We start from the raw sequence: 24327 nt of genomic DNA, 5'->3' as shown, positions 1-24327 counted from the left end.
CTTCCAAGTTTATTAAGAGGTACTACCAGTGTCAAAGAAAATCTGCTACTCTGGATGGGTAGGTTTCAAAGGAAATAGTCTGTCACGTGGCCAGTGTGTGGTTCCTGGGTAGAAGTTAAAGATCTGCCACAATCCAAACCACCCAAAGTTCAAGGTCTTTGACCTTGTTTTCCTATTTAACTGGTCCATGTTCCAGTCCCCCAACCCAGTAATAAGAGGGCAGACAAAAGAGCTGTCAGCCAGTTATCACAGCCACCTTCAGAGGTAGGTGGCCTTAGGGTCTTGAGGCATGAGTTTTATTTGTGGCTTTCTTGGGTGAATTCCCTGCCCCAACAATATCAACCGTTCCCATGATGTGGGAATCACTATCTTGTTTGTTCAAATAAGAAAACTGAGGGAGAGATGACATGACCTCTCTGAAGTCCCAAAGGTAAATGGAACATAGATAAAACAAGATTGCAGCATTCCTGGCTCTAAATTTAGCTTTTCTTTCCTTTAACATTATTTGCAAAACCCAGATTCTTGAATTTTGGAAGGAGCTGTAATTCTGTGTCTTTCTGAAGACTGTGGGCCTCTTAGTTGTTCTATACTTTTTCTCGGATGACCAAAAGAATTCACTGAGAATTCTGCATCCCCAGCACACTGACCGCGATGTGAGAAGTACCTTGGGCATGTTGTTTTTCTTCTCTGGAACAATTTGGTACACCTGAAGTGTGCAAAGAAGGGGATTGGGCAACTTCAGGATCCTGAATGGCTTTTGGGTGTTCACTAAGAATGAGGTTTCTATGTTCTGGAAAACTTGGGTCTAGGATTGTATTTTTTACTACAAAGAAACAGCTCCATAGAACTGATTGCTTTAAGTTTGTTGCACCACTGTGCATGCCTGTGCATAGAGAATATGCACAAGGAGGTGCCAGGAATCCACACTGAATCCATGCCACTCTCACCCTGATAGTTTATATGTCACATGCCGCATTTGAGGGAAAAACAGAGCATCTGCATTTCTTCATGTGATCAGAAGTACACCCTGAGCCTCAGGCTTAGGGACTGGGCAAACTGGCACTGCTAGCTGGCCTTCCTGTGCAGTTTTGTGAATGATTTGCAGGGTTTCTGAAAGTCTATCATGCTTAGGATAATTCTCCCTTGGTCTGAATCTGTATCCTTTGGTGTAAATGTTGCCCAATTGTAAATGAACGTCAGCATTTTAATTTGTGGTTTCCATCATCAGACTACGCTGAAGCAAGGTGGCAGGGACTGGGTTCTGAATAGAGACGCTGAAGAGCAGATAGAGGCATCGAAGGATGGAAGCCCCCAAACATCTGATAGCTTACAGCTTAAGAACTTTTCTTTCTCTCCCTAACTTCCTGCTCTTCCTTTTGCCTGTCCTCAAATCTCTTATAACCAGTTTGTCTAAAAGTCAATGCATTAATGATTCATGTACCTAAAACTTGTATTTTTCTGAATCCCAATTTCACATATGCCAAGAGGAGGATGAGAACGAGTTTTCACTGACCCCTTTGAAAACTTCTGTACTTTTTAAATGATGTCTAGCATTACAGATGCCTTGCAGCAGAGTAATTTTGGTGGAATCATCCAGAGCAGCACTACTGGGTAGAACTTTTCTTTATTAATTGTACAAAGTAAGGGGTTTCATTATGACATTTCCATAATAGTGTACTTTGATCATATTCATCCTCTATTACTCTTTCTTATCCTCCCTTCTTCCCTTTCATGCACACCTCCCCACAAGATTCCACATATAAGAGAAAAGATGCAATGTCTTTTTCAATATGGCTTGTTTCACTCAACATGCTAATCTCCACTTCCATCCATTTTCCTGCAAATGGTATTATTTTGTTCTTCTTTATGGCTGAATAAAACCTATTGTGAATAAACACTACATTTTCTTATTTTCTTTATTCAGTCATCCACTGAAGGCACCCGGGCTTGTGCCATAGCTTGACTATTGTGAAGAGTGCAGTGATGAACATGAGTGTGCAGCTGTCTCTATAGAAAGCTGACTTTTTTCTTTCAGGTATATACCCAGAAGTGGTATGCCTGCATGATGTGGAAGTTGTATTTTTTAGTTTTTTGAGAAACCCTCATACTGATTTCCAAAGCAAATTAGAATACCCTGCTACTTCATTCTCATTAACATTTACTCTTTTTTGTTTTCTTGATGCTAGCCATTCTGACTGGGGTGAGATGAAATCTCAATGTAGTTTTGATTTGCATTTCCTTTGTCGTTAAGGATGTTGTCCAGTAGAAGCTTTTGTGATGATGGAAATGGTTCATATCTGAATTATTCAATACTATAATGGGTCCTAGCTGCTATTGAGTGCCTGAAATCACTGAAAACTGACATTTTACCTTGATGTAATGAATTTTGATAGTCATATGAGGAAGGGGGTTACCATCTTAGGCAGCACAGAGGAGTCTTTTTTGTTTGGTTCAAAACTTCTGTATAAATATAGATTTTCATGGAGATGGAGAGTCACTGTCTTTTCTGTGGAATTCACAATATCAGAATTTTATGCTTTGACTCTTTTATTCCTGCCTATTGATCTCAGGAAGGTAAAGCAGCAGATAGAGGATGAGAGGGCCGGATCAAGTGCGGGAGGGAATTTGAAAAGTACTTAAGTCTTCTCCTCCTCAGTACCAACTCCCTCTACCTCTCGGCTGCCACTTGTCGCTGGCTCTGGGGATTATGTGAGTGGCCCAGGTTCCACAGCTGGACGGGGTTAGAATTCTAACTCAGGTCTCTTTGACTCTCACACCCATGTTTGCTCTTGAGTAAAACACTGAACAGAAAGCAGAAATTACATTTATATTGCCTAGGAGAGAGAAGGGGACAGGGAAACATGTCATGTGATGTCTAGTTAAGTGGAAATGTAACCCAACCCTTGATGAGGAAAAAGTGGCAGTAATTATACAAAACCTGAAAGAGACAGTGTCTTTTACCCATGAAACTTTTATAACTCATGCTATAAAAGTAACAATACATTTACCAGCTTTAGCTATAAGGAGGTTTATCAGTACATTTTTATAACAAGAAGAAACTGGGATTTAATTAAAGCACATTATATGCATGTTGAAAATTGCACAATTAAAACCCCTTTATACAATTAATGTATGCTAATAAAATTTAAAAAGAAAGTAGAGATATTCAGGTCTTCATTATATGAAAAATAATTATTTAGATTGGATCATTGACATGACCTGTGTGATGTGACTCCAATTTTTCTCTCCCCTCTGTATATTTTATTTGGAATAGTTTGTTATTTCCTTGTTTCTTCAGGAAAACTTAGAGAAGGCCCACAAATGTTTTTGTGTGTGTGGTTCTGAGGTTTGAACTTAGGGCCTGCACCTTGAGCCACTCCACCAGAACTTTTCTGTGATCGATTTTTTTAAGATAGGGCCTTGCAAACTATTTGCTCAGGCTGGCTTCAAACTGCAATCTTCATGATCTCTGCCTCCTGAGTAGCTAATAGTACATGGAGTGAGCCACCGGTGCCCGACAAGGAACACAGATTTTATGTGACTCTTCAATCACAGATATCTTTTCAACTTAGTAATTTAACTGTTAAGGCTTATGCAATTAACCACAACTCTGTAAATTGTTTAGAACTGCAGATTCTCTCCTCCCTCACAAATTCCAGTTATAGGATGTGATCACCATCTCTGGCTGTTGCTATCACTCTTAGCGATTCTGTTCCTCCACCCCAATCTGTCTAAGAAAAGCTCCTGCCTCTTAGGAAGGAGGGGAAGGAAGGACCAAGAGGAGGAGTGGGAAAGTTATTACACAATAGATGCTATTATAGGCTAGCTTTGTGCGTCTGATCTAGGTTGTTTTGTGGGAAATTTCAAGGGTTCTTGGAAACATAAAATATCATCTGCTTAATTACAATTTGGATACTTCCCAAACTGCAGCCTACATCTCTGCTGCTACAGGCTACATGAGCCAGATCCCCACACTTCAGTCTTTAGTCATGACTCAAACACAAGTCTACTGAGTCCCCAAAATTTCTGGGGACACACAGTAAACTGTAAGAGTAATAGTTGTAAAGTATTTCCTCTCTGCTTGGAGTTAGAAGGTAGTATCTCCATTTTCTCCGAGCAAAGCTTTTTACCAATAAAATCTCTCAAAACTCTTTTATAGTTTCTTTACCTCTCAGTCATCCATGCATATGAAAGTTTTGGACACCATCTTTTGTCAAGTCTTGCTGAATAAACTATCTCATAACTGACTCTGAAATCAATCTGGTCTTAGGATCTGCACTAGAATGTTCATGATTTCATTCTGTAACATGTATTTTTTTTAAAATAAAATATCAGAGCACTTAATGTGTCTAATTTCCCCAAAATAATGACTACAACAAAAGTGTATACATATATTTATTATCACTAGATGGTAGAATGATTAGTATCCATTGATTTCCTCTTTACATTTTTATTTTACAAATTATATAACCTGAAAGTTTCTGTATTTTTATTTTTGATGGAACTAGGGTTTGAACTCAGGGATTCACACTTGCAAAGCAAGCACTCTACTGCTTGAGCCATACCTCCAGTCCATGAAGGTTTATTTTTTAATTGAAAAAAAAAGCAATGACTTTTAAAAAGAAACAATTTTGCAGAGGAAGGGATATATAATGTGAAATGGGAGGAAGCCTGGTGAAGTCAATGGTGAGCTTGGGAACTGATATGTTACTGGGTAGCAGAGGATGAGAAGGAAAGCAGGAGAAAGAATAACGTAGTATTCACAAGCACTTTTCCTCTCTTTCTTCCCCATTCTTCTCAATCCCTCTTCTTTTCTAGCAGCGTTGGGGAAAGACCTGCCTTCTGCCAGAACTTAAACCAGCCACAACATCGACAGCCATGAAGCTCTTGTTTCTCCTCAGCATCACGTTCTTCTATGGGATTGGGATATTTCTGTCTGTGCTGGGAAGCCTCAGGCACAGAAATGGTAGTGGTCATGGTGTGGTAAGGGAGAGGGTGCCCTGCCCATCCAGGATTTCTGTCATAGTGGATTCAGGACCCACATATCCAGGATGAGCCTTTAAAGGATCAGAGCCCTCCTTGAGCACAGACATTCAAACAAGATTAGATTGGATGTTCCCAGTGTTCATAGAAGTTCCCTCTGCCAGTTCTAAAAGCAGTACTGGATATGTGGAAAGGGAACAAAGCTTTTGAAATTCCTTAGACTAGCAGGAAATAATATTTTCCAATGTCAGACCAGCTCAAATAAAGGAAACACTAACACAAAGTTTCTCGTTGAGTCTATATTTTCAAAATCTCTGTACTTAATTGGGTGAGCCTTTGATGAGTACCCAAAGAGTGAAATTTAGCACATCCATTTAGTTTGATGGGAAGAAACTTTAAGGGTAAAAAAAGTAGGAAAGACAAACAAGGGGTCCTTAGTAGATCATGTGGTCATATGGTAAGACAGTGTAGCCAACAGAGGGACTGAGGAGGAGGGCTGCAGGGTAGTGAAAGACATGGAACTAGGAAGAAGGTGAGAATCTCTGTGTTATCCTAAGGGAACAACAGAAAGGGAGAAAATTAGGTCTCATTTTCTCTTGTCTCAGTTTTCCCTTTCTGCAAATTGAGTATGGAAATTGGAGCTAGATGATAATGCATATAAGGTTATATGAGAATAAATTTGGTGGGGTGTTATCATACATGTTGAGAGTATTCCAGGTCCTGTCTTTAGGATGTAGAGTCCTAAAGTGCTATGACAACATGTTGGGGGAGGGAAAACATGTCCTATGAGGATGGTCTCTCGTGAGGAGATACCGGTAGGAATTTGAGGAAGGGATTTTCTTGGAAGGCAGAAAAATATTTTGTGTCTTGGAGCCCTAGTTCCAGAAGAGATTGTTCAGCTTGAAAAGGGTTTCTTCTCTAAGTTATGAGTAGATGGGCTCTGCTAACTTATAGTGTCTTAATTCCAGATAGAATAAGAGAAGTTGATCAGTGCTGGGTACAGCCTCCATTAAAGTATTGTATGAGAAGGTGCACTAGAATTCAGAGCTGTTCAACTCCAAATTATACATGCTGCTGGACCTTCTGTGGAAACATCTGCTTGGATAACGAGTGAGTTACTTAATTTCTGCACCTCACCCACTATTCAGAAGACATGACCCCTAACAAAGGAGTTCGGTTACCCAAATACCAAAGAAACAGGCAGCATAAGGCAATGGCCTCTTATATCCAATTCAAGATAATAAAAATAAACACCAACATGGGGCCTATGATATTCCCCCTCTCTCATTAAGCTTCTTGGCGTCTGTCAGAAATCACCAATCAGTTTGTATATCCTCGTTTTGTCCAAGAACCCAATTACTGGTCCCTTCTCTCAGGCCCAAGGAAATCTGGTCTTCACCTGTTTGCTCAACCAACAAACTTTTTTGGGGGAAAATGCTTTAAAGGGAGGTATCTCTTGATATAACAGAAGGGATGTCTGTTTTTAATCTTGGGCCCAGGATGCTATGAAGTTTGAAATGGATTCAAACGAGAAGTTCTGACTTTCTAACCACCTAATTTTTCTCTTCCAGTGAGCCCTTTAAAACCATGATGGGCCCAATGTACTAAGTGTGGGCTGGAGGATGACTCTGTGTTCTAAAAAGAGTGCTGCCTGGTTCCCTTTTGGGACACTCATTTGCTCCAGTTTCCTCTCCTTTACCTCTTCACCCTGAGAAGGCTCAAGTTTCTGCCAAATAAACAGATGTATCAACCTGAGGATTCTGTGGCTTTTTATACTCCTCTCCTATGTCTTAGTTTCCCTTGTTATAATTCCTAACAGTTTTCACCATTGTTTTCATTCCATTATGGGCACAAGTTCCCATCCCAATTTTTCCTTCCTTGTTAGATCTATGCATTACCCAGGCTGGCTAATTGCTGTAAAAATACAAAGAGAGTCATAAAAATTTCGTGGAATTGCCAGGTGTGGTGTCTCATGTCTATAATCCTGCACTAAGAAGGTAAAGGCAAGGTTATGAAGGCCAGCTCACAGGCTAGCCTGGGCTACATTGTTAGGCTCATGGAGTTAAAAAAATTAAGAGTGTGTTCTCATTATCAGTCTATTTCTATAAGAGTGGCCAGTGGGCAGTCATCTAAGCTATAATTCAAGGACCCTTCTGTCTGTAGCTCTGTCCTTTTCCAGGGCCTCCTCTGGTAGTTCCTGTATATCCAGTCAGCAGATGGGAAAAGAATAGTATCAGGGAGGCTCATGCAGAAGGTTTTTAAAGACTGGGTCTAAAGTAGAGTTTGTCATTTTAATTCACATTCTATTGGCCATCAAACAGTCATGTGGTTCCTCCTATTTGCAAAGGAGGCTGGGAAATGTAGTCTAGCTGTAATCCCATGAACAGAAAATAGGATTTGGTGAATACATGGAAGTCTGTGACCTGTGTACTCACACAAAGCTAAACTCAACAAAGACCCAAGACTCTGGCCTCCATATCACTGTATTGAAAGGAATAAGCACCTTTCCTAGTAAGAACATATTCTGTCATTAGAGAAAGCATTCCTGCCTTCCAGGTGGCTACCATGAGCTTCTAGAATGGGCTCCTCCTTCTGCTATCCTTTGCCTCCTCTTACTCCTTTCAGGTCAGTCTGACTGTTTGGCAGTTTTACCTGGATAATAGTACTCAAATCCTCAGATTCCAGGTAATGCAAGGCAGGCTTGCTGCCCATATTGTTTCCTTGGATTATGTCACTATTTGTCATTAGTATACAGAAAATTATTTTTAAAATGTAACTTCCTCTTGATAAGCAGATTATAGAGCACAAACTGCAATCCACTTTTGTGTCTCTCCCTAGAACAGAGGCCAGGATAGCCTCACTTAGGTGAATGAGTTAAATGTTGCATCTATAACTTTAGAGCCCAAGAAAAGACTTGAGAATGTGACACAAAAATCAAGGCCAGGCAAGGGTTTGGGCCCAACAGAATACTGATTAAAGCCTTAGAGTTCAGAGAAATGAAAAAGAACCATGGTTTAGGGGCTTAGGTGAACACCCTTCAGGAGTGGAGCTTTGCTTTGACCTTGAAGGATAGAGAGGACTTGGAGCTCTTTAGAGTGAAGTTGGTTATTACTTCCTGATAACAAAGTTAGGTGCCCTCAAAGGAAGCACTGGGGAAGGAAAGGACTGAGGTCTTGGGTATCTTGCTTCAACATTATATCCTTTTCACGTCTTTATCTGCCAAGCCTGGGTCATGAGGGCTGGAAAAGAAAGATGTTGCCTGGTCAACATTAGCAAAAGAATGATTGGCACACTGTTAATGGAGAAAGAGATAAAGAAAATATGGTATGTATATATAATGGAGTATTTCTCAGCCACGAAGAATGAAGCCTTGTCATTTGCAGGAAAATGCATGAAACTGCAGGACACTATGCTAAGTACAATAATCCAGAACAGAAAAACAAGTATCATGTGCTTTCTGTTACACGTGAGCACTAAATCAAACAACGAAATCCTCATGAGAAGCTAGATGAGACCTCGCAAGCTGATGCTGCTTGTTTCATTACGTCCTTTTATCTGTTTTGCTTTGCATGGTTTTATCTAAGCTACTAGTTGTCCTCTGATTTCATATTATCTAGTATTTCTTTCTTTTTTTTTAAATTTATATGTGCACACAATGTTTGGGTCATTTATCCCTTCCTTCCCCCCACCCCCTATCTAGTATTTCTTATAGTAAGATTAAAATTCTTTTAGTTTTAAAATAAATGAACTTATGCTTATTTAAAAAATATAGAAAGGAGCTGGGTGTGATGGCACATGCTTGTAATTCCAGTACGAGGGAGGCTGAGGCAGGAGTTCAACAAGACTATGTAGTAAGACTCTGTCTCAAAACAAAACAAAAGTAACCATGGTGCCAATTATTGTTTTGCCAATGTTGACCAGGCAACATCTTCCCTTCCCAGCCCTCGTGACCCAGGCTGGGCAGATAAAGACGTGAAAGGGATGCAATGTTGAAGTAAGATACCCAAGACCACAACCCTTCCTTTCTCTAGTGCTCCCTTTGGGGGTATCTAACCTAACCTTTTCTTTTATCTGGAAGGAATAACCATCTTCATACCAAAGGGCTCCAAGTCCTCTCTATCCTTCAAGGTCAAGACAAATAGAAGCTATAAGCTTATAGAAAAAAAAGACAGATTTCAAGATAATCCCACTAAATATTAAAGAAAGGTAAATTATAATAATCAATCATAATTATTATGCAAGATTATTAGTAAAGAAGGACTAGTTTTCAATAAATGGCTTGCAGCAACTGGAAAACCAAGGGTACAAGAGTGGATTTAGAACCATATCTCATAAATATTACCGCAAATGAATCAAAGACCTAAATGTAAGAACTATAATTATAATTATTAGAATAAAATATGAAAAAATATATATTTACTAGTGCTGGAGTTTGAATCCAGGGCCTTGCACATGCCAGGTCAGTGCTCTATCACTGAGTGACAGCCCAAACCCTTATGAGTGTAAACTTTTATGACAATGGTTTCTTAGATATGACACACAAAGAGCCAAAGTAAAAAAATTTAAGTTCGTCAAAATTAAAGGTCTCAGTGCATCAAAGGACCCTACCAAGAAAGTGAAAACACAATTCATATTTCCAAAACACATATCTGATAAGAACCTAGTATCCAGAATATATAAAGACTTCTTATGACTCAGCAATGACAGAAATAATCCAGTTTAATAATAGGTAAAGGAACTTCAGGTGTGGCTCACTGGTAGAACTCTTGAGTAGCATGCCTTGAGTTTGATCCCCAGAACTACAAAAAAACAATACAACCCCCTAAAAAAAACCCCAAGATAAAAATAGGCAAAGGATTTGAATAGATGGTACTTATTTAAGAATAGATGGAGTATTTCTTAGCCATAAAGAAGAATAAAATCCTGACATTTGCAGGAAAATGTCTGGAACCTTAGGACATTATGTTAGGTGAAATAAGAAAAATAAATATCATGTACTTTCTGTCACATGTGACAAAAAAAGATGAGAATCTGGATAAAACCTCTCAAGCTGGTGTTGCTTCACTTCATCTTGGAAAGATGTTCAGTATCATTAGTCATTAGAGAAATGCAAATTAATGGCACCACATATTCATAAGATTGGGATAATTTTTAAAAACCCACACATAATAACACATGTTGATGAGATGTGGAATGATTGAAAACTTGTACACTGCCATTAAGAATGGAGAATGGTGCAGCAACTGAGGAAAGCACTTTGATGAAAACCTCAAAAGGTCAAATCAGTCAAACACATGACCATAATTCCACTTCTGAGCCTACACTAAAAAGAATTGAAGACATATGTCCATATAAAATGTTCATGAATGTTAAAGAAGCATTATTCAGAGTAGCCCACAATGGAAACGACCCAAATACCCACCAGCTGATAAATGGATTTAAAAGCATGGTATAGCCATAAAATTGAATAGTTAGCCATAAAAAGAAATAAAAAAGTACTGATAGGTATTACATCCTGAATGGACCTGGGAAACATTGTATCAAGGGAAAGACACCAGACACAAGAGGCCATGTATGGTGTGAAATCTCTAGAATAGGGAAGTTCATAAAGACAAAGAGTAGATGAACAGTTGTCAGGGACTGGGTGGGGGTGGGGAGGAAGTGACTCTAATGGGTACAGAGTTTCTTCTAAGGGTAATGAAAGTGTTCTGGAATAGATAGTGGTGATGATTGCATAACCTTTTGAATATATTACTGTTGCTGAAATGTACAAATGTACATTTCGTTGTGTGTGAATTATAGAAATTAAAAAGAAAAAAAAGGCAGAAGGAAAGATAGAAAGGAAGGAAGAAGAAAAAGAGTAATAACTGGAGGAGGACCTGGCTCTCTTGAGCCAAGATGGCAGACAAGATTGATGCTTCAGTGAAATCACCACTTCTCCTCTGCCTCTGAAGGTAAAAGGGAGTGGACCATGAACAGTTAAGGAATTACAATAATGAGGAGATCGGCACCTGCAACTGGAGAAGTGTGAGTTTAGTCAATAACACTGGATCAAAAATTTAAAAAAAGAATTGGAAATAAAATAGAATGAAAGCCCAAAGTCTGCTATGAAGGTAAACTCTTGACATCTGAGGATTCAAAAGGCACAAGATACTGCTGAGTTGTTGTGAGTAGATCAGAAAGTGGCAAAGCCATGAAGGTTGGCAGGCACCGTAAACAATTGTGGGTCAGTCAGCCAGTATCAGAGAAGTGTGAATACTCATAGCTCTGTGAAGCCTGAAAATGACATCCTGTCCCAGGGAGGAATAAAAGGAGAAACCAACTGAGCCTGAAAGACCCAAACTGTACCAAAAGAACTACACACTCTCCTGTCCAGGAGTTATGTAGAATAAGATAACAACATGTTTGATTGGTTATTTATCAGGATCTATTTTATAGACCTGCTGGCTCCCTAGCTATCCTCCCTGGCACTATGTTCAAGTTTTCTCAAGGAGTAAACCATCCACATCTAGGATGCAGGGAAGAAGATGATGTGTATTTAAAAGTTAATCTGTAGTTCCAGGGGGTGTGAAAGAACTATGTAGGCCATCACCAGCTTGGGTGCCCCTAAGAAAATAGCTTTAAAAATATAGAAAGGTAAATTAAAATGGAATCAAAATAGCACACTAGCAGAAAAAAATTAAGCATGCACAAAAAAGTAGTAATAGAGGAATTGAGGAACAAAGTAGGTAGAAGACCATTAGCAAACAAACAGTAAACGGCGAGAAATCTTTATTAGTAATTGTTTCCATTTAAATTGATTAAAATTGTCAGTGTAGACTGACCTCAGCAAGATGGGCAATTCCTCCACAGACTATCAATTCAACAGTAATATTATGCACCATCCATTTGAGAAATATAGAAACCAGTTGAAAGGCTCCTATACCCCAGGCAAGAAGTGAAACGAGTCCTTCAGAACTGGCAGGAAAATTTCCATACTCTTTTGCCATAATCCCTGCCCAAATTAGGAAAACTCTCAGCCCCTAGCTTCTCCCTGGAGAGGGAAGAAGAAGACTGAATAATATTTTCAACATTCAGACTTTTTTGAGGGACTGCTCTAGGGACTGGTTTCTGTCTTGGAGCTCTGACAAGATCCCACATATACTAGATTTACCAGGCTGCTGAGAAAAAAAAAATGTAGGCAGTGCACTGTAGATTCAGAAGAACTGTGGTACAGCAGACAGACACCAGAGGGAGCAGGAGATTATGAACTCCTGACAAAACAGAAAATTCCTCTAGTTAGGTATTCACAAGCACAAATTCAGAAAAAACACATCCTTGGGAAGGTTTGAGAGGCCCCCATACTCTCTAGCTAGGCAGAATGGTGAAGGTCTCCCCCTGTAAAAAGCCAGTCCATAAAGACTGGAAATGGTGGCTTTAAAAAAAATTGCTGATGTGAACACAAAGTGTTGAGAAGCAAGAAGTAGGAAGATATGGCCAAAATCAAGGGAAAAAAATTAATCTTCAGAAACTAAACTACAAAGATATGGAGGCATATAAATAACTTGATACAGAATTAAAATGACTACCATAAAAATGCTCAATGACACATGAACAAAATGAGAATTACAACAAAGAGAAATTTCTATTAGGAAAAGTTCTGATTTTTTGTTTTTGTTTTTGGTGGTACTGGTGTTTGAATTCAGGGCCTCACATTTGCTAAGCAAGTGCTCTACCATTGAAGGTATGCCCACAGAACTTTTTTGTTTTCATTTTTTTGATAGGGTCTCATGCTTTTTTGCCCAGACTGGTCTTGGACATGATTCTTCTATACACACTTTCTGAGTAACTGAGATTACTGGCATGTACCACCACGCCTGGTGAAAAGTTTCCAATTTTCTACTGGGAATTTTGGAGCTGAAATACAATTATAGAACTGAAAAACTCACCAGCAAGGTTCAATAGCAGACTCAATAAAGCAGAAGAAAGAATCCTCAAACTCAAAAACTAGTCATTTAAAATTATCTGCCTAAAGAATGTTAAAAAGAATGAAAAGTGTAAAGAAAGACTATGAAAAAGTGGACTGATATATGCATTATGGAAATCCCAGAAGGTGAAGAGAAAGAAAGGAACATGAAATTAAAAGTAATGGCTGAAAATTCCTTAAATCTGGAGTAGGAAAAAAGCATCCACACTCAAGAAGCCCAAAGATATCCAAATAAGCTGCACCCCAAGAAGTGCACAGTGAAGGTTGTGGCTAATCTTGATTGTCAACCTGACAGGATTTGGAAATGCCTCAGACATTATGAAAGCACACCTCTGAGTATGCTTGTGAGGATATTTCCAGAGATGATTACAACATTAGGGCTCTAGCCTAATCAACAGTTGAATCTTTGGATGGCTTTAAAATTTGAGGAGACTGTTGGGAGGTGGTGGAATTGTGGATTGTGGGGAAACTGGGGACAGCCCTGGGCTGCTCCCTGAGTCCCTCTCTCTGCTTTCTGGTCACTGTGAGGCACACATTCCTGCTGCCATGATTCCCGACTTGACTCAAACACAAGCAATGGACTTGCCAACCTTGGACAGAACCCTCTGAAACTGTGAGCCAAAATAAATCTTTCCTCCTTTTAAATAGTTTCCCTCAGTTATTTGTCACAACAATGAAAAACTAACCAACACACTGAGAAATAGTACAGTCCAAGTATCAACTCATGGACAATGAAAGAATCTTAAAAACGCAAGAGAAAATCAATTTGTCACATTCAAGGGAACTTTTATATGACTATCAGCAGATACCTCAGCAGAAACTGTCCAGGCCAGAAAAAAGTAGAATGATATATTCAGAGTACTGGGGGGAGAAAACAACAAGAACTTCCAACGAGGACCACCATATCCAGCAAACTGTCCTTCAAAAATGAAGGAGAAAGAAAAATTGCCACAAAGAAACAAACCTGAGGGAGTTAATCACCTTTAATGGATAAATAGCAGTGTAAGCACAGATGAATGATGTAAGCAGAGAGACAGGAATTCTAAGAAAGAACCAAAAAGAAATTATGAGATTAGAAAAAAGTGAACACAACCAAAAAACACCTTTGATGGACTTCCTAGAAGATTAAATGCAATTGAAGAAACAGTATCTGATTTTGAGAATAGCTCAGAATAAACCTTCACAACTAAAAAGCAAAGAGAACAAAGACGGAAAGCAACCACCACACCAACAGAAGAGACTGTCCAAGAACTGTGGGACAACTACAAAAGGTATGATCCTGTGTAATGAGATTACCAGAAGGACAAGGAAAAAAAAAGAACAGAAAACTATTTCAAATAATAACAACTGAGAGTTTCTCCCAAATTAGTATCAGATACCAAATCATAGATCCAGGAAGAACACCAAGAAGGACAAACGCTGATTGCCACTTCCCACCACCAAAACTATACCTAAGCTTATCAGATTCAAACTGCAGGAAAAAAAAAAGAAAAAGAAAAAAGTTCCCAAAGAAACTGAGCAGTTAGGAAAGCCGTATTAGGACCAGACCCTCTTCTCCTTGCAGGTGACTTACTGGAAACTCCCCACATGACCCCAAAGAATGACAAAGGACAGTTGTTAACCTTATTATCTCTGGGTGCCAAGGATAGTTGAGCAGATTGGGTGACCTAACCATGGTTTATCTTCCTTGGTTGCCCAGCAACAACGCTCCTCAGTAACCCACAAGATTTTCCCACCCAGGCCTTCCTTGTACTTTTCCACCAGTTTCCCCTACATCTACTCCCAAGCCAGTATGTGGCAGTGGGCTCTAGCTGTCTTGCTGGGGACCCCCTTTGCAGGCCCTCTTTGCCAAATAAAACCTGTTCTGATGTTGAGTCACCTCCTGCCTATCTTCTGTGCCTCTCTTCAGTCTAACTAAAACCACAGGGGAGAAAGCATCTTATTATAGAGGAGAAAATGTAAGAATTACATCTTACTTTCAGTAACCATGCAAACAAGAACAGAGTGAAGTGAAATATTTAGTGTTGAGAGAAAAATATCCTTTCACCTAGAATCTCTACCCTAATAAATTACCCTTAAAAAGTAAAGGAGAAATAAACACTTTCCAAGACAAACAAAAAAAAATGAGGGAGTTTGTTTCCAGCAGTTCAGCTTTTCAAAAAATGTTAAAAGGAGTAGAAAAATGAAATAGGTCAGTGAACTGCATGTATGTTTAAAAAAAGAGGGGAAGCTTCAAAAATGCATAAGACAAGGTAAAATAAAACCTTTTTGTTTTCTTATTCTTAAGCAACTCAAAATGTGATAAGTGTTTAAGTGTAAAACTCAAAACCATACAACTACCAGAAGAAAACAACCCTCCTGTAACTAATACATGATTATAGCAAGGTTATAAGAAACAAGGTTAACAAGGCTAAATGTAGTGATGCACAGCTGTAATCCCATCTACTCAGGAGATGGAGGTAGGCACAGTCCACGACTAGTCTGGGCAAAAAGTGTGAGACCTTATGTGAAAAACAAACCAAAGCAAAAAGGGCTGGGAGCATGGCTCAAGTGGTAAAGCCTTGCTTAGCAAGTTTGAGACCCTGAGTTCAAATCCCAGTACTGAAAAAAGAAACAATATTGAACCCCAATACCACAAAAAAAGGTCAATTGATTTCTTATATGTCAGCATTGGACAAGTGGAATGTGAAATTAAAAACAATACCATTTTATCAGAATTCCCCCAAATGGTACAGTTTGGCATAAATATAACAAAATATGTTCCTATGTCCTTTTTTCTGGAACCATCTGATAGTTACCAAAATGACACCCCATGATCTCAAGTCTTTGGTGTTTATTCCCCACAAATGAGGACATTCTTCTATACTACCACAATCAACTATCACCATAAGAAAATTAACTCAAGTTTTGCTAGTTGCCCAGTGATGGCTCACATCTTAGACCGGACTGCTGCAGAAACGATGCTGCGAGCTCATTGCATCCTGCCAGGGAACACAAGATTTCCACTTGCTGAATGTGTCATTTTGAGCGCTGTCTCAGTTCTTTGTCTGTAATAACTACTCAGCTGAGTGATTTGTAAAGAATAGAGGTCTGTTTGGCTCCTACTTCTGAAGACTCTGAATTCCTGAAGCCTGGCATCTGCTTGTGACATGGTGAGACAGAGCAAGTATGCTAGCTTAGGTGTCTCTTCCTCATCTTATAAGCCACTAATGTTATCATAGGGCCCATTTCCATGACCTCATCTAGTCCTAATTATCTCTCAAAGGAAATTATCATTAATTCCTGTACCATGACTTTGGGGATTAAGTCTGCAACACAGGAATTTTAAGGAACCTGCATTCAAACCATAGCTATCACCAGTAAGAACAGTGTCTTCCAGACTTCTCTGTGAAACTAATGCTTTCCCCTTGGAATTAATAGTTGATAACTGAAACTGTGTAAACGATCTTTTCTTCAGCAAACTTTCAGCTTATTCATTTATTTGTTTGCATTGGTATGGACTCATGGTTTCTTACTTGGTGGGTTTGTTACTGTTAACAAATATTGTCTGGATTGGACTGGTGGAAACCTCTTTTATTATGTCCCCTTCATTCTTGTGGTAATTCATTGCTTTCTGGCACAAGATGTTACTGGCTTGTGTTGTGCTTTCCTCTGGTGGTAATGGGGTTTGAACTCAAGACCTTGTGCTTGCAAGGCAAGTGCTCTACCACTTGAGCCACTCCCCCAGAAGCATTTTGGTTTTATTGCTCCAACCCTATAATCAGTCTCTGCACCAAGGAGTCCTGGATCCTTTTAGTGGAGGAGGTTATTTAGAAGTCACATTCTTTCCCTCCCCTCTCCTTTCCTCTCCTTTTCTGACTCCTTTCCTTCCTTCTTTTTTCCCTCCTTCCTCTTTTCTTTGCTTTTTTTTTTTTTTTGAGACAAGTCCTCATAATGTAGCCCAGGCTGTCCTGAACTCTTTTTTTTTTTTTTTTCCTTTTGTGGTACTGGGGGTTTGACTCAGGGATTTGCCCTTGCAAGGCAGGCATTCTACCACTTGAACCACACCATCAGCCCTGTTTACTCAGTTTATTTTGGACATAGGGTCTTGCTTTTTGTCCAGACTGTCCTGGACCCCTATCTTTCTATTTTATGCTTCCCTCTGTAGCTGGGATGACAGGTGGGTGCCACCACGCTCAACTTTTGCCACTGAGAATGGGTTCTCACAAACTTTTTTGTCTTGGGCTGGCCTGGACCACAGTCCTCCTGATCTCAGCCTCCTGTGTAGTTTAGGATGATAGGCATACATCACTGCTCCCAGCTATTGGTTGAGAGGGGGTCTTGTGAACTTTTTGCCTGGGTTGGCCTCAAGCAGCGATCCTTCCAATCTCAGACTCCCAAGTAGGTAGGCTTATAAGTATGACCCACCAGTGTCCTGCTGGCCTTGAACTCTTGATCATCCTGCTCCAGCCTCCCAAGTGCTATTATTACACGTGTGCACCAGAAATGGAAGTCACATTCTTTTACTAGGTTTGCTCATTGTGAAATTTCCTACTCCCTTCTAGTGGTCAAAGCCAGGAACTAAACTTGGCTTAGTTCTAGATATACAACTATATATTGTCCTAGATACAAAAAGGTAAAGCAAGAAGAAATGAAGAAAAACAGGAAGGAAAAATCTGTAGGCAAATCTAGTGAATGGTTCCCAACTCAGGTAAATTTTTCCCATGGGGGAGGTATTTGGTGATGTGGGAGAGCATTTATTTATATTTGTCATGACTTGGAGGGTGGTGCTACTGGCATTCAGCGAGTGTAGACAGGGATGCTGCTAAGCAACCTAAAATGAGCAGGGCTGTCCTCCACAACAAATGACTCAATGGCTCAAAGTTTAATAGTGCCAAATCTGAGAAACCATGATCCAAGTTATTGTTTATACAACCCAATAATGATAATTTTTATGGAATTTAAATATATGAAGAATTATAGTATGTTGCAAAAATAACACAAAACATGTGAGTTGGTAAGTGGAGTCAAAGTGTTTAAAGATTTTTCACATTACCTGGGAGTGGTAAGAGTTCAACTTATTTTAAACACTAACAAGTCAAAGATACATTTTATAAAGTAAAAGAATGTGTAATTAATAAGCTAATGGGAGGAGGTTCATGTAATTATAGGGAAAATAGTTTTTTTAATCCAACATGGAAGAAAAAGGAAAATAGAACAGATAGAAAATAGAAATTGAATAATAATTGGTAGACATAAACTCAAATATACCATGTATTGCATTAAATATAAATAGTCTTAATTAGTCCAAATAAAAGAAAAAGACTGTCAGACTGGATAAGCAAACAAAATCCAATAACATGCAGCCTAAGAGCTCTGTTTTAAATATGAAGTTTGATTGATCTACCATTTGATCCAGCAATACCACTCTTGGGGATATACCCAAAAGACTGTGACACAGGTTACTCCAGAGGCACCTGCACACCCATGTTTATTGCGGCACTATTCACAATAGCCAAGTTATGGAAACAGCCAAGATGCCCCACTACTGATGAATGGATTAAGAAAATGTGGTATCTATACACAATGGAATTTTATGCAGCCACGAAGAAGAATGAAATGTTATCATTCGCTGGTAAATGGATGGAATTGAAGAACATCATTCTGAGTGAGGTTAGCCTGGCCCAAAAGACCAAAAATCGTATGTTCTCCCTCATATGTGGACATTAGATCAAGGGCAAACACAACAAGGGGATTGGACTTTGAGCACATGATAAAAGCGAGAGCACACAAGGGAGGGGTGAGGATAGGTAAGACACCTAAAAAATTAGCTAGCATTTGTTGCCCTTAACTCAGAGAAGCTAAAGCAGATACCTTAAAGGCAACTGAGGCCAACAGGAAAAGGGGACCAGGAACTAGAGAAAAGGTTAGATCAAAAAGAATTAACCTAGAAGGTAACACACACGCACAGGAAATCAATGTGAGTCAACTCCCTGTATAGCTATCCTTATCTCAACCAGCAAAAACTCTTGTTCCTTCCTATTATTGCTTATACTCTCTCTACAACAAAATTAGAAATAAGGGCAAAATAGTTTCTGCTGGGTATTGAGGGGGTGGGGGAGAGGGGGAGGGGGTGGAGGGGTGGTAAGGGAGGGGGTGGGGGCAGGGGGGAGAAATGACCCAAGCCTTGTATGCACATATGAATAATAAAAGAAAAAAAAATAAATATGAGGTTTGACAAAAAAACATGATAGCATTTGAGGTTCTCAATGCAAAGGAACTAATGTAGAAACTATTGAGAGAGACCAATAGGAGAAGGGGACCAGGAACTAGAGAAAAGGTCAGTTTGAGAAGAATCAACTTAGAATGTAACACATTTGTACATGGAAACAATGTTAAGAATCTCCCTGTATAGCTATCCTTATCTCAACTAGAAAAAACCCTTGGTCCTTCTTATTATTGTTTATATCTCTCTTCAACAAAATTAGAGATAAGGGCAAAACAGTTTCTGCCTGGAAGGGAGGGAGTAGGGGGGAGAGGGAAAGGGAGGGGGAAGAGATAGGGGGTGGGAGGGAAGGAGGGAGAAATGACCCAAACATTGCATGCACATATGAATAAAATATAAAAAAATAAATATGAGGTTTGAAAGATCTACCTTAAATACAAGGTTTTAAAGTTAAAGGATATAGGCAGATACACTATGCAAATGCTAAACAAAGACTTAATATATATGTTAGTATTGAACAAAGTAGCCTTTAAAGCAAGAAGCATGAGTACACAGGGATTTAAAACTACATTTCCAGTAATGTAGCATCAAATATATTAAGCAAAATTGGTAGGGATGAAAAATAAAAATAAAAAATCAGAGTGGGATATTGTAATATACCATTTTGTTTGTTTCTTTTTTTGGTGGTATTGGGGTTTGAACTCAGGGTCTCATGCTTGCCAGGCAGGCACTCTACCACTTGAGCCACTCCACCAGCCCAACATACCATTTTCAATATAAGAACAAGCATCTACCCACTAACTCCCCCCAAAAACACCCCAACAAAAAGAAAACTTAGCACTGTTATAGAAGACCTGAGAAATTTGGAATAAAAACCATTTCGTCTTGACATATTATAGAGCACTGCACATACCAATAGAATTTATTTTTAAGTGCATATGAAATATTTACCTAAAGTGCCATATGTTCAGCTATAGAAATTTATAGCTTTATCTGCAGAAGAAATTATAGCTTTAAACATTAGAAAAAAGAAATGTGAATATCAGCTATCAAAATATTTATCTCAGGAAGTTAGTGCAAAGAACAAATTACACTCAATGAAAGCAGAAGGAAAAATTAACAAAAGAAAATGAATGAAATAAAAACAATACATTAAAATTATTTGCATGTTTTGCAGTTCTAGGGATTGAACCCAGGGCCTTGTACATGTCTGCCAAAAGCTCTACCACTGAGTCATACCTGCAGCCCCTAAAATAAAGTTCAGTATATAACCTAGGTTAGTATATAATGTAATATAGATTATAGACTTAAATATCAAAGGTATAACATCAGACACTAGAAGATAACACAGAAATCTATCTCTATCACGCCGGGGAAGGAAATACTTTTAAAGTTACAGATAAAATTGCTAATTGCAGGCGTAAAGATTAATAAATTGAGCTACATCAAAATAAGATTTCTGTTTATCAAAAGACACACATAAGAAAGAAAATAAAAAGGCAACTGTAGAGTAGAAGATAGTTGCATCTATAAGAGGACTCATACCCAGAGTATGTAAAGACTGCTCACCACATAAATCAGAAGAAGGCAGAAAATTGAAAAATAGGCAGAAAGATTTAAGTAGGCAAATCATAAAAGAGAATATACAACCCAGGTGCTGGTTATTCACACCTGAAATCCTAGCTACGTGAGAGGCTGAGATGGGGAGGATCACAGTCTGAGGCCAGGCTGGGCAAATAGTTAGCGAGACCCCCATCTCCAAAATAACCAGAGCAAAATGGACTGGAGGTGTCACTAATGATGTAGATAGAGCACCTGCTTTGCAAGCATGAAGCCCTAAATTCAAACCTCAGTCCCACCAGAGACAGAGAAAGAGAATATCCAAAAATTCAATAACAGTTGGTCATCATGAAGTGCAATGTAAACCACAACACACACACACACACACACACACAAGAAGCAGGGCTAAAATGAAAAATATTCTTAAAAAATACTGAAGGAGGAGAGGCTGAGGCAGGAGGATGGCTAACTCCAGGCTACCCTGGGCTAAACAGGAAGACTCTGTCTCAAAATATAAATAAAACAAAACTTAATTAAAAATAGTAAATGTTGAGGAATATGTGAAATTACCAGCACTCCTACACTCTGCTGATAGAAGTATATACCAACACAGCCACTTTGGGAACTGTTTGGCATATCCAATAAAGCTGAGTGGACATGTAGCCCACGTGTATGCTATGTCTACATGAAGGTGTGCATCCAACAGAAATATGTACAGTTGTCCTTTGGTATCCGCACTGAGGTGACTCAAGGACCCCCTCAGGACACCGAATCCACAGATGTTCAGGTTCCTGATATGTGACGGTGTAGCACTTGTGTACAACCTCCGTGCCTCCTCCCATACGCTTAGACCATCTCTAGATTAGCTAGTGTATCTAATACAATGTAAACTTTATGCAAATAGTTGTTTTGCTGCATTGTTTATGGAACAATGACAAGAAAAGTGTACATTTTTGGCACAGACACAATTTTTTTTGAATATTTTCGGCCTATGGTTGGTTGAATCTGCAGAGGTGAAGCCCACAGATTCACCTCTCTCACAGGAGAGCCACCTATCCATAATTGCTCAATATCTTATATAAAAATAGTCACAGAAATATTCATAACACTTTCAAATCTCTATCAAAAGTGGAACGGGTGAAATGTATTATGTCCGACCAATGGATTATTATTATTGTTATTATTTGGTGGGCTGGAGTTTGAATTCAGGGCTTCCTGCTTTCAAAGCAGGTGCTCTACTACTTGAGCCACACCTCTGGTCCATTTTGCTCTGGCTGTTTTAGAGATGGGGTCTCCCAAACTATTGGCCCAGGCTGGACTCGAACTGCAATCCTCCTGATCTCTGCCTCCCAAGTAGCTAGGATTACAGGTGTGAGCCAATGGCACCCAACCGATTAATGAATTATTATACAGCAATGAAATTGAAGGAACAATATCCATAATATAGACAGAATCTTCAAACATAATTCTGAACAAAAGAAGCCAGACACAAAGTAACACACATTGTATTCTTCCATTTATATAAAGTTTAAAATTCAGAATAGTGGCAATGAAATTCAGAATAGTGACCACTTTCTCTTGAGGGTGGTAGAGGAATATTATGTACTCCTCTCTTTCTTTCTTTTTTTCTTTTTTGAACTCAGGACTGAGCTAGTTAGGACTCACTCACCACCTTGAATTCATATGCAACTTTATTTTAGTTTATTTTTTGCAGTGCCTGGGGGTTGAACCCAGGACCTTGCACATGGTAGACAAGAGCTCTACAACTGAATTACACATCAAGCCTAGGTCCTCTCTTTCTTGATTGGGGTGATGCCTATATGAGTCTGCTCACTTTGTGAAAACTCACTAATGAAAATTCACTAATGAGTTTGCCCAGTGTTGTGCACTCATGTGTGGTATAGACAAGGAAAATATACTGTACTTGCCTAAAAATTATATTATAAAAAAGAAATTATTTCCAAAATATTTTTTATTGTTTTACTGTTGTGCTGGGTGGGGTTACATCGTGGCATTTACAAAAGTTCTTACAATATATCAAATATATCATACATGAATTCACCCCCTCCACCATTCTCCTTCATCACTCCCTCCCCCCATTCCTGGAATAGTTTCAACAGGTCTCATTTTTCCATTTACATACTTGCGTACACAGTATTGCACCAGATTCACCCTCCTTCACCCTATCCCATCTCCTTCCCCCTCCCACTGATACCAACCCTACCACCCCTTCAGGCAGAACCTGTTCTGCCCTCCTGTTGTCCAATTTTGTATAAGAAAAAAAATGACATTTTTGCTTGTTTAAGATAGCTACACAGGGAGTTTCCTTGTGGCACTTCCATGTATATATGTATTATAGCCCAATTTGGTTCACTTCCTCCATTTTTCTTCTTTCTACCTTAGTCCCTTTCTTCAAAATATTTGATTAAGTGAAAAATGGTAGAAACCGCAAGTGTAATTGGATGCCAACTTAATATAAAATACATTTGTGGATGTAGGTATGGATTGCATGTGGCTAAGTCTACATATAGACATGTTGACTACAAAGTAAGCACATTGATATAGGAGAAAAACTGAAAGCACGTCTATTAAACTATCAACAGTTATCATCTCTAGGTAATAACCCATTCCTTATTACTGTTTTTTGAATTTCTAAAAATAAAAAATGGTAAGGTTGTGAAGAGTTCATTTCTGCAGTGAGAGGAATGTGCGATAGAAGAGAAGTAAAGCAGTTCATGAGAAGCCAGTGTCCAGCCAAGGAGTGGTGGACAGAGGAGGGCATGATGCAGAATCAGATACAGCAGTGAGGCGCCAGTCATGTGCGCTCCCGGCTCCCCACCTCCAACCTTTTTCTGCCTCCAGCAGGACCTGGTAAAGTCCTGGTCTCCTGCCAGTCTTGCAACTCAGATGTCCAGTGAACATCATGAAGTGGTTTGTTCTCCAGTTTCTGCTACTCCTTTGTGTGGTGGATATGCCAGTGTTGGGAAAATGGAAAGAGAGAGTTTATTCTGATGCTGAAATTCCAGATTATGGTAGGAATTTTGGCTGGGCTTCAAAAATGAAAAGTGAGGGCTGGTGGAGTAGCTCAAGTGGTAGAGCACCTGCTTAACAAGCATGAGGCCCCAAGTTCCAACGCCATACTACAAAAAAAAAAAATCAGTTTCCATTTTAAAAAGTGGATAGAAAGCAAAAAGACTTTTTCTAGTCTGGTTGCAGAGGAAACCAGGGGCTGGCGTACGTAAAAACATTGGCTCCTTTTTAAAGCCAGGATATCCAAGGAAACCCAAAAGTTGGGATCTCAGCCTTGAGTGTCTCCTGATAATACAGGCAGCACAATGTTTTTATGTGTGTTTGGAGGGCTGCAAAGGCTTTGTGACATTAATCAGTGGAAAGCCTTGAGCTCAAGATACCAGGAATTTGTGTCCTTAGTTATGAGTTCTAAGGATGGCTGGGCTCTGGATGCTTACTTACTCCTTGTAATCCTAGCTACTTGGAAGGCTGAGATAAGGAGGATTATGGTTCAAAGCCAGCCCAGCAAATAGTTCTGAGGCCCCATTTCCAAAATAACCAGAGCAAAATGGACTGGAGGTATGGCTCAGGCAGTAGAGTGCCT

At 39.3% G+C, this 24327-nt stretch overlaps 1 protein-coding gene across 1 annotated transcript; it reads left to right on the top strand.

The window, feature by feature from the left end:
• The first annotated feature begins 223 nt into the window (after positions 1 to 223).
• Positions 224 to 6729, top strand: Wfdc9 (WAP four-disulfide core domain 9). Its single transcript, XM_020168011.2, has 4 exons — positions 224 to 264; positions 4819 to 4966; positions 5952 to 6093; positions 6555 to 6729. Exons 2-4 carry the CDS (start codon positions 4879 to 4881, stop codon positions 6589 to 6591), a joined length of 267 nt encoding a protein of 88 aa, XP_020023600.1. The 5' UTR covers positions 224 to 264; positions 4819 to 4878; the 3' UTR covers positions 6592 to 6729.
• The last annotated feature ends 17598 nt before the right edge of the window (positions 6730 to 24327 follow it).

This window comes from Castor canadensis, chromosome 5 (genome assembly GCF_047511655.1).
Source record: "Castor canadensis chromosome 5, mCasCan1.hap1v2, whole genome shotgun sequence".
NCBI classification, from domain to species: Eukaryota; Metazoa; Chordata; class Mammalia; order Rodentia; family Castoridae; genus Castor; species Castor canadensis.
This window is presented reverse-complemented; position numbering and strand designations above follow the sequence as displayed.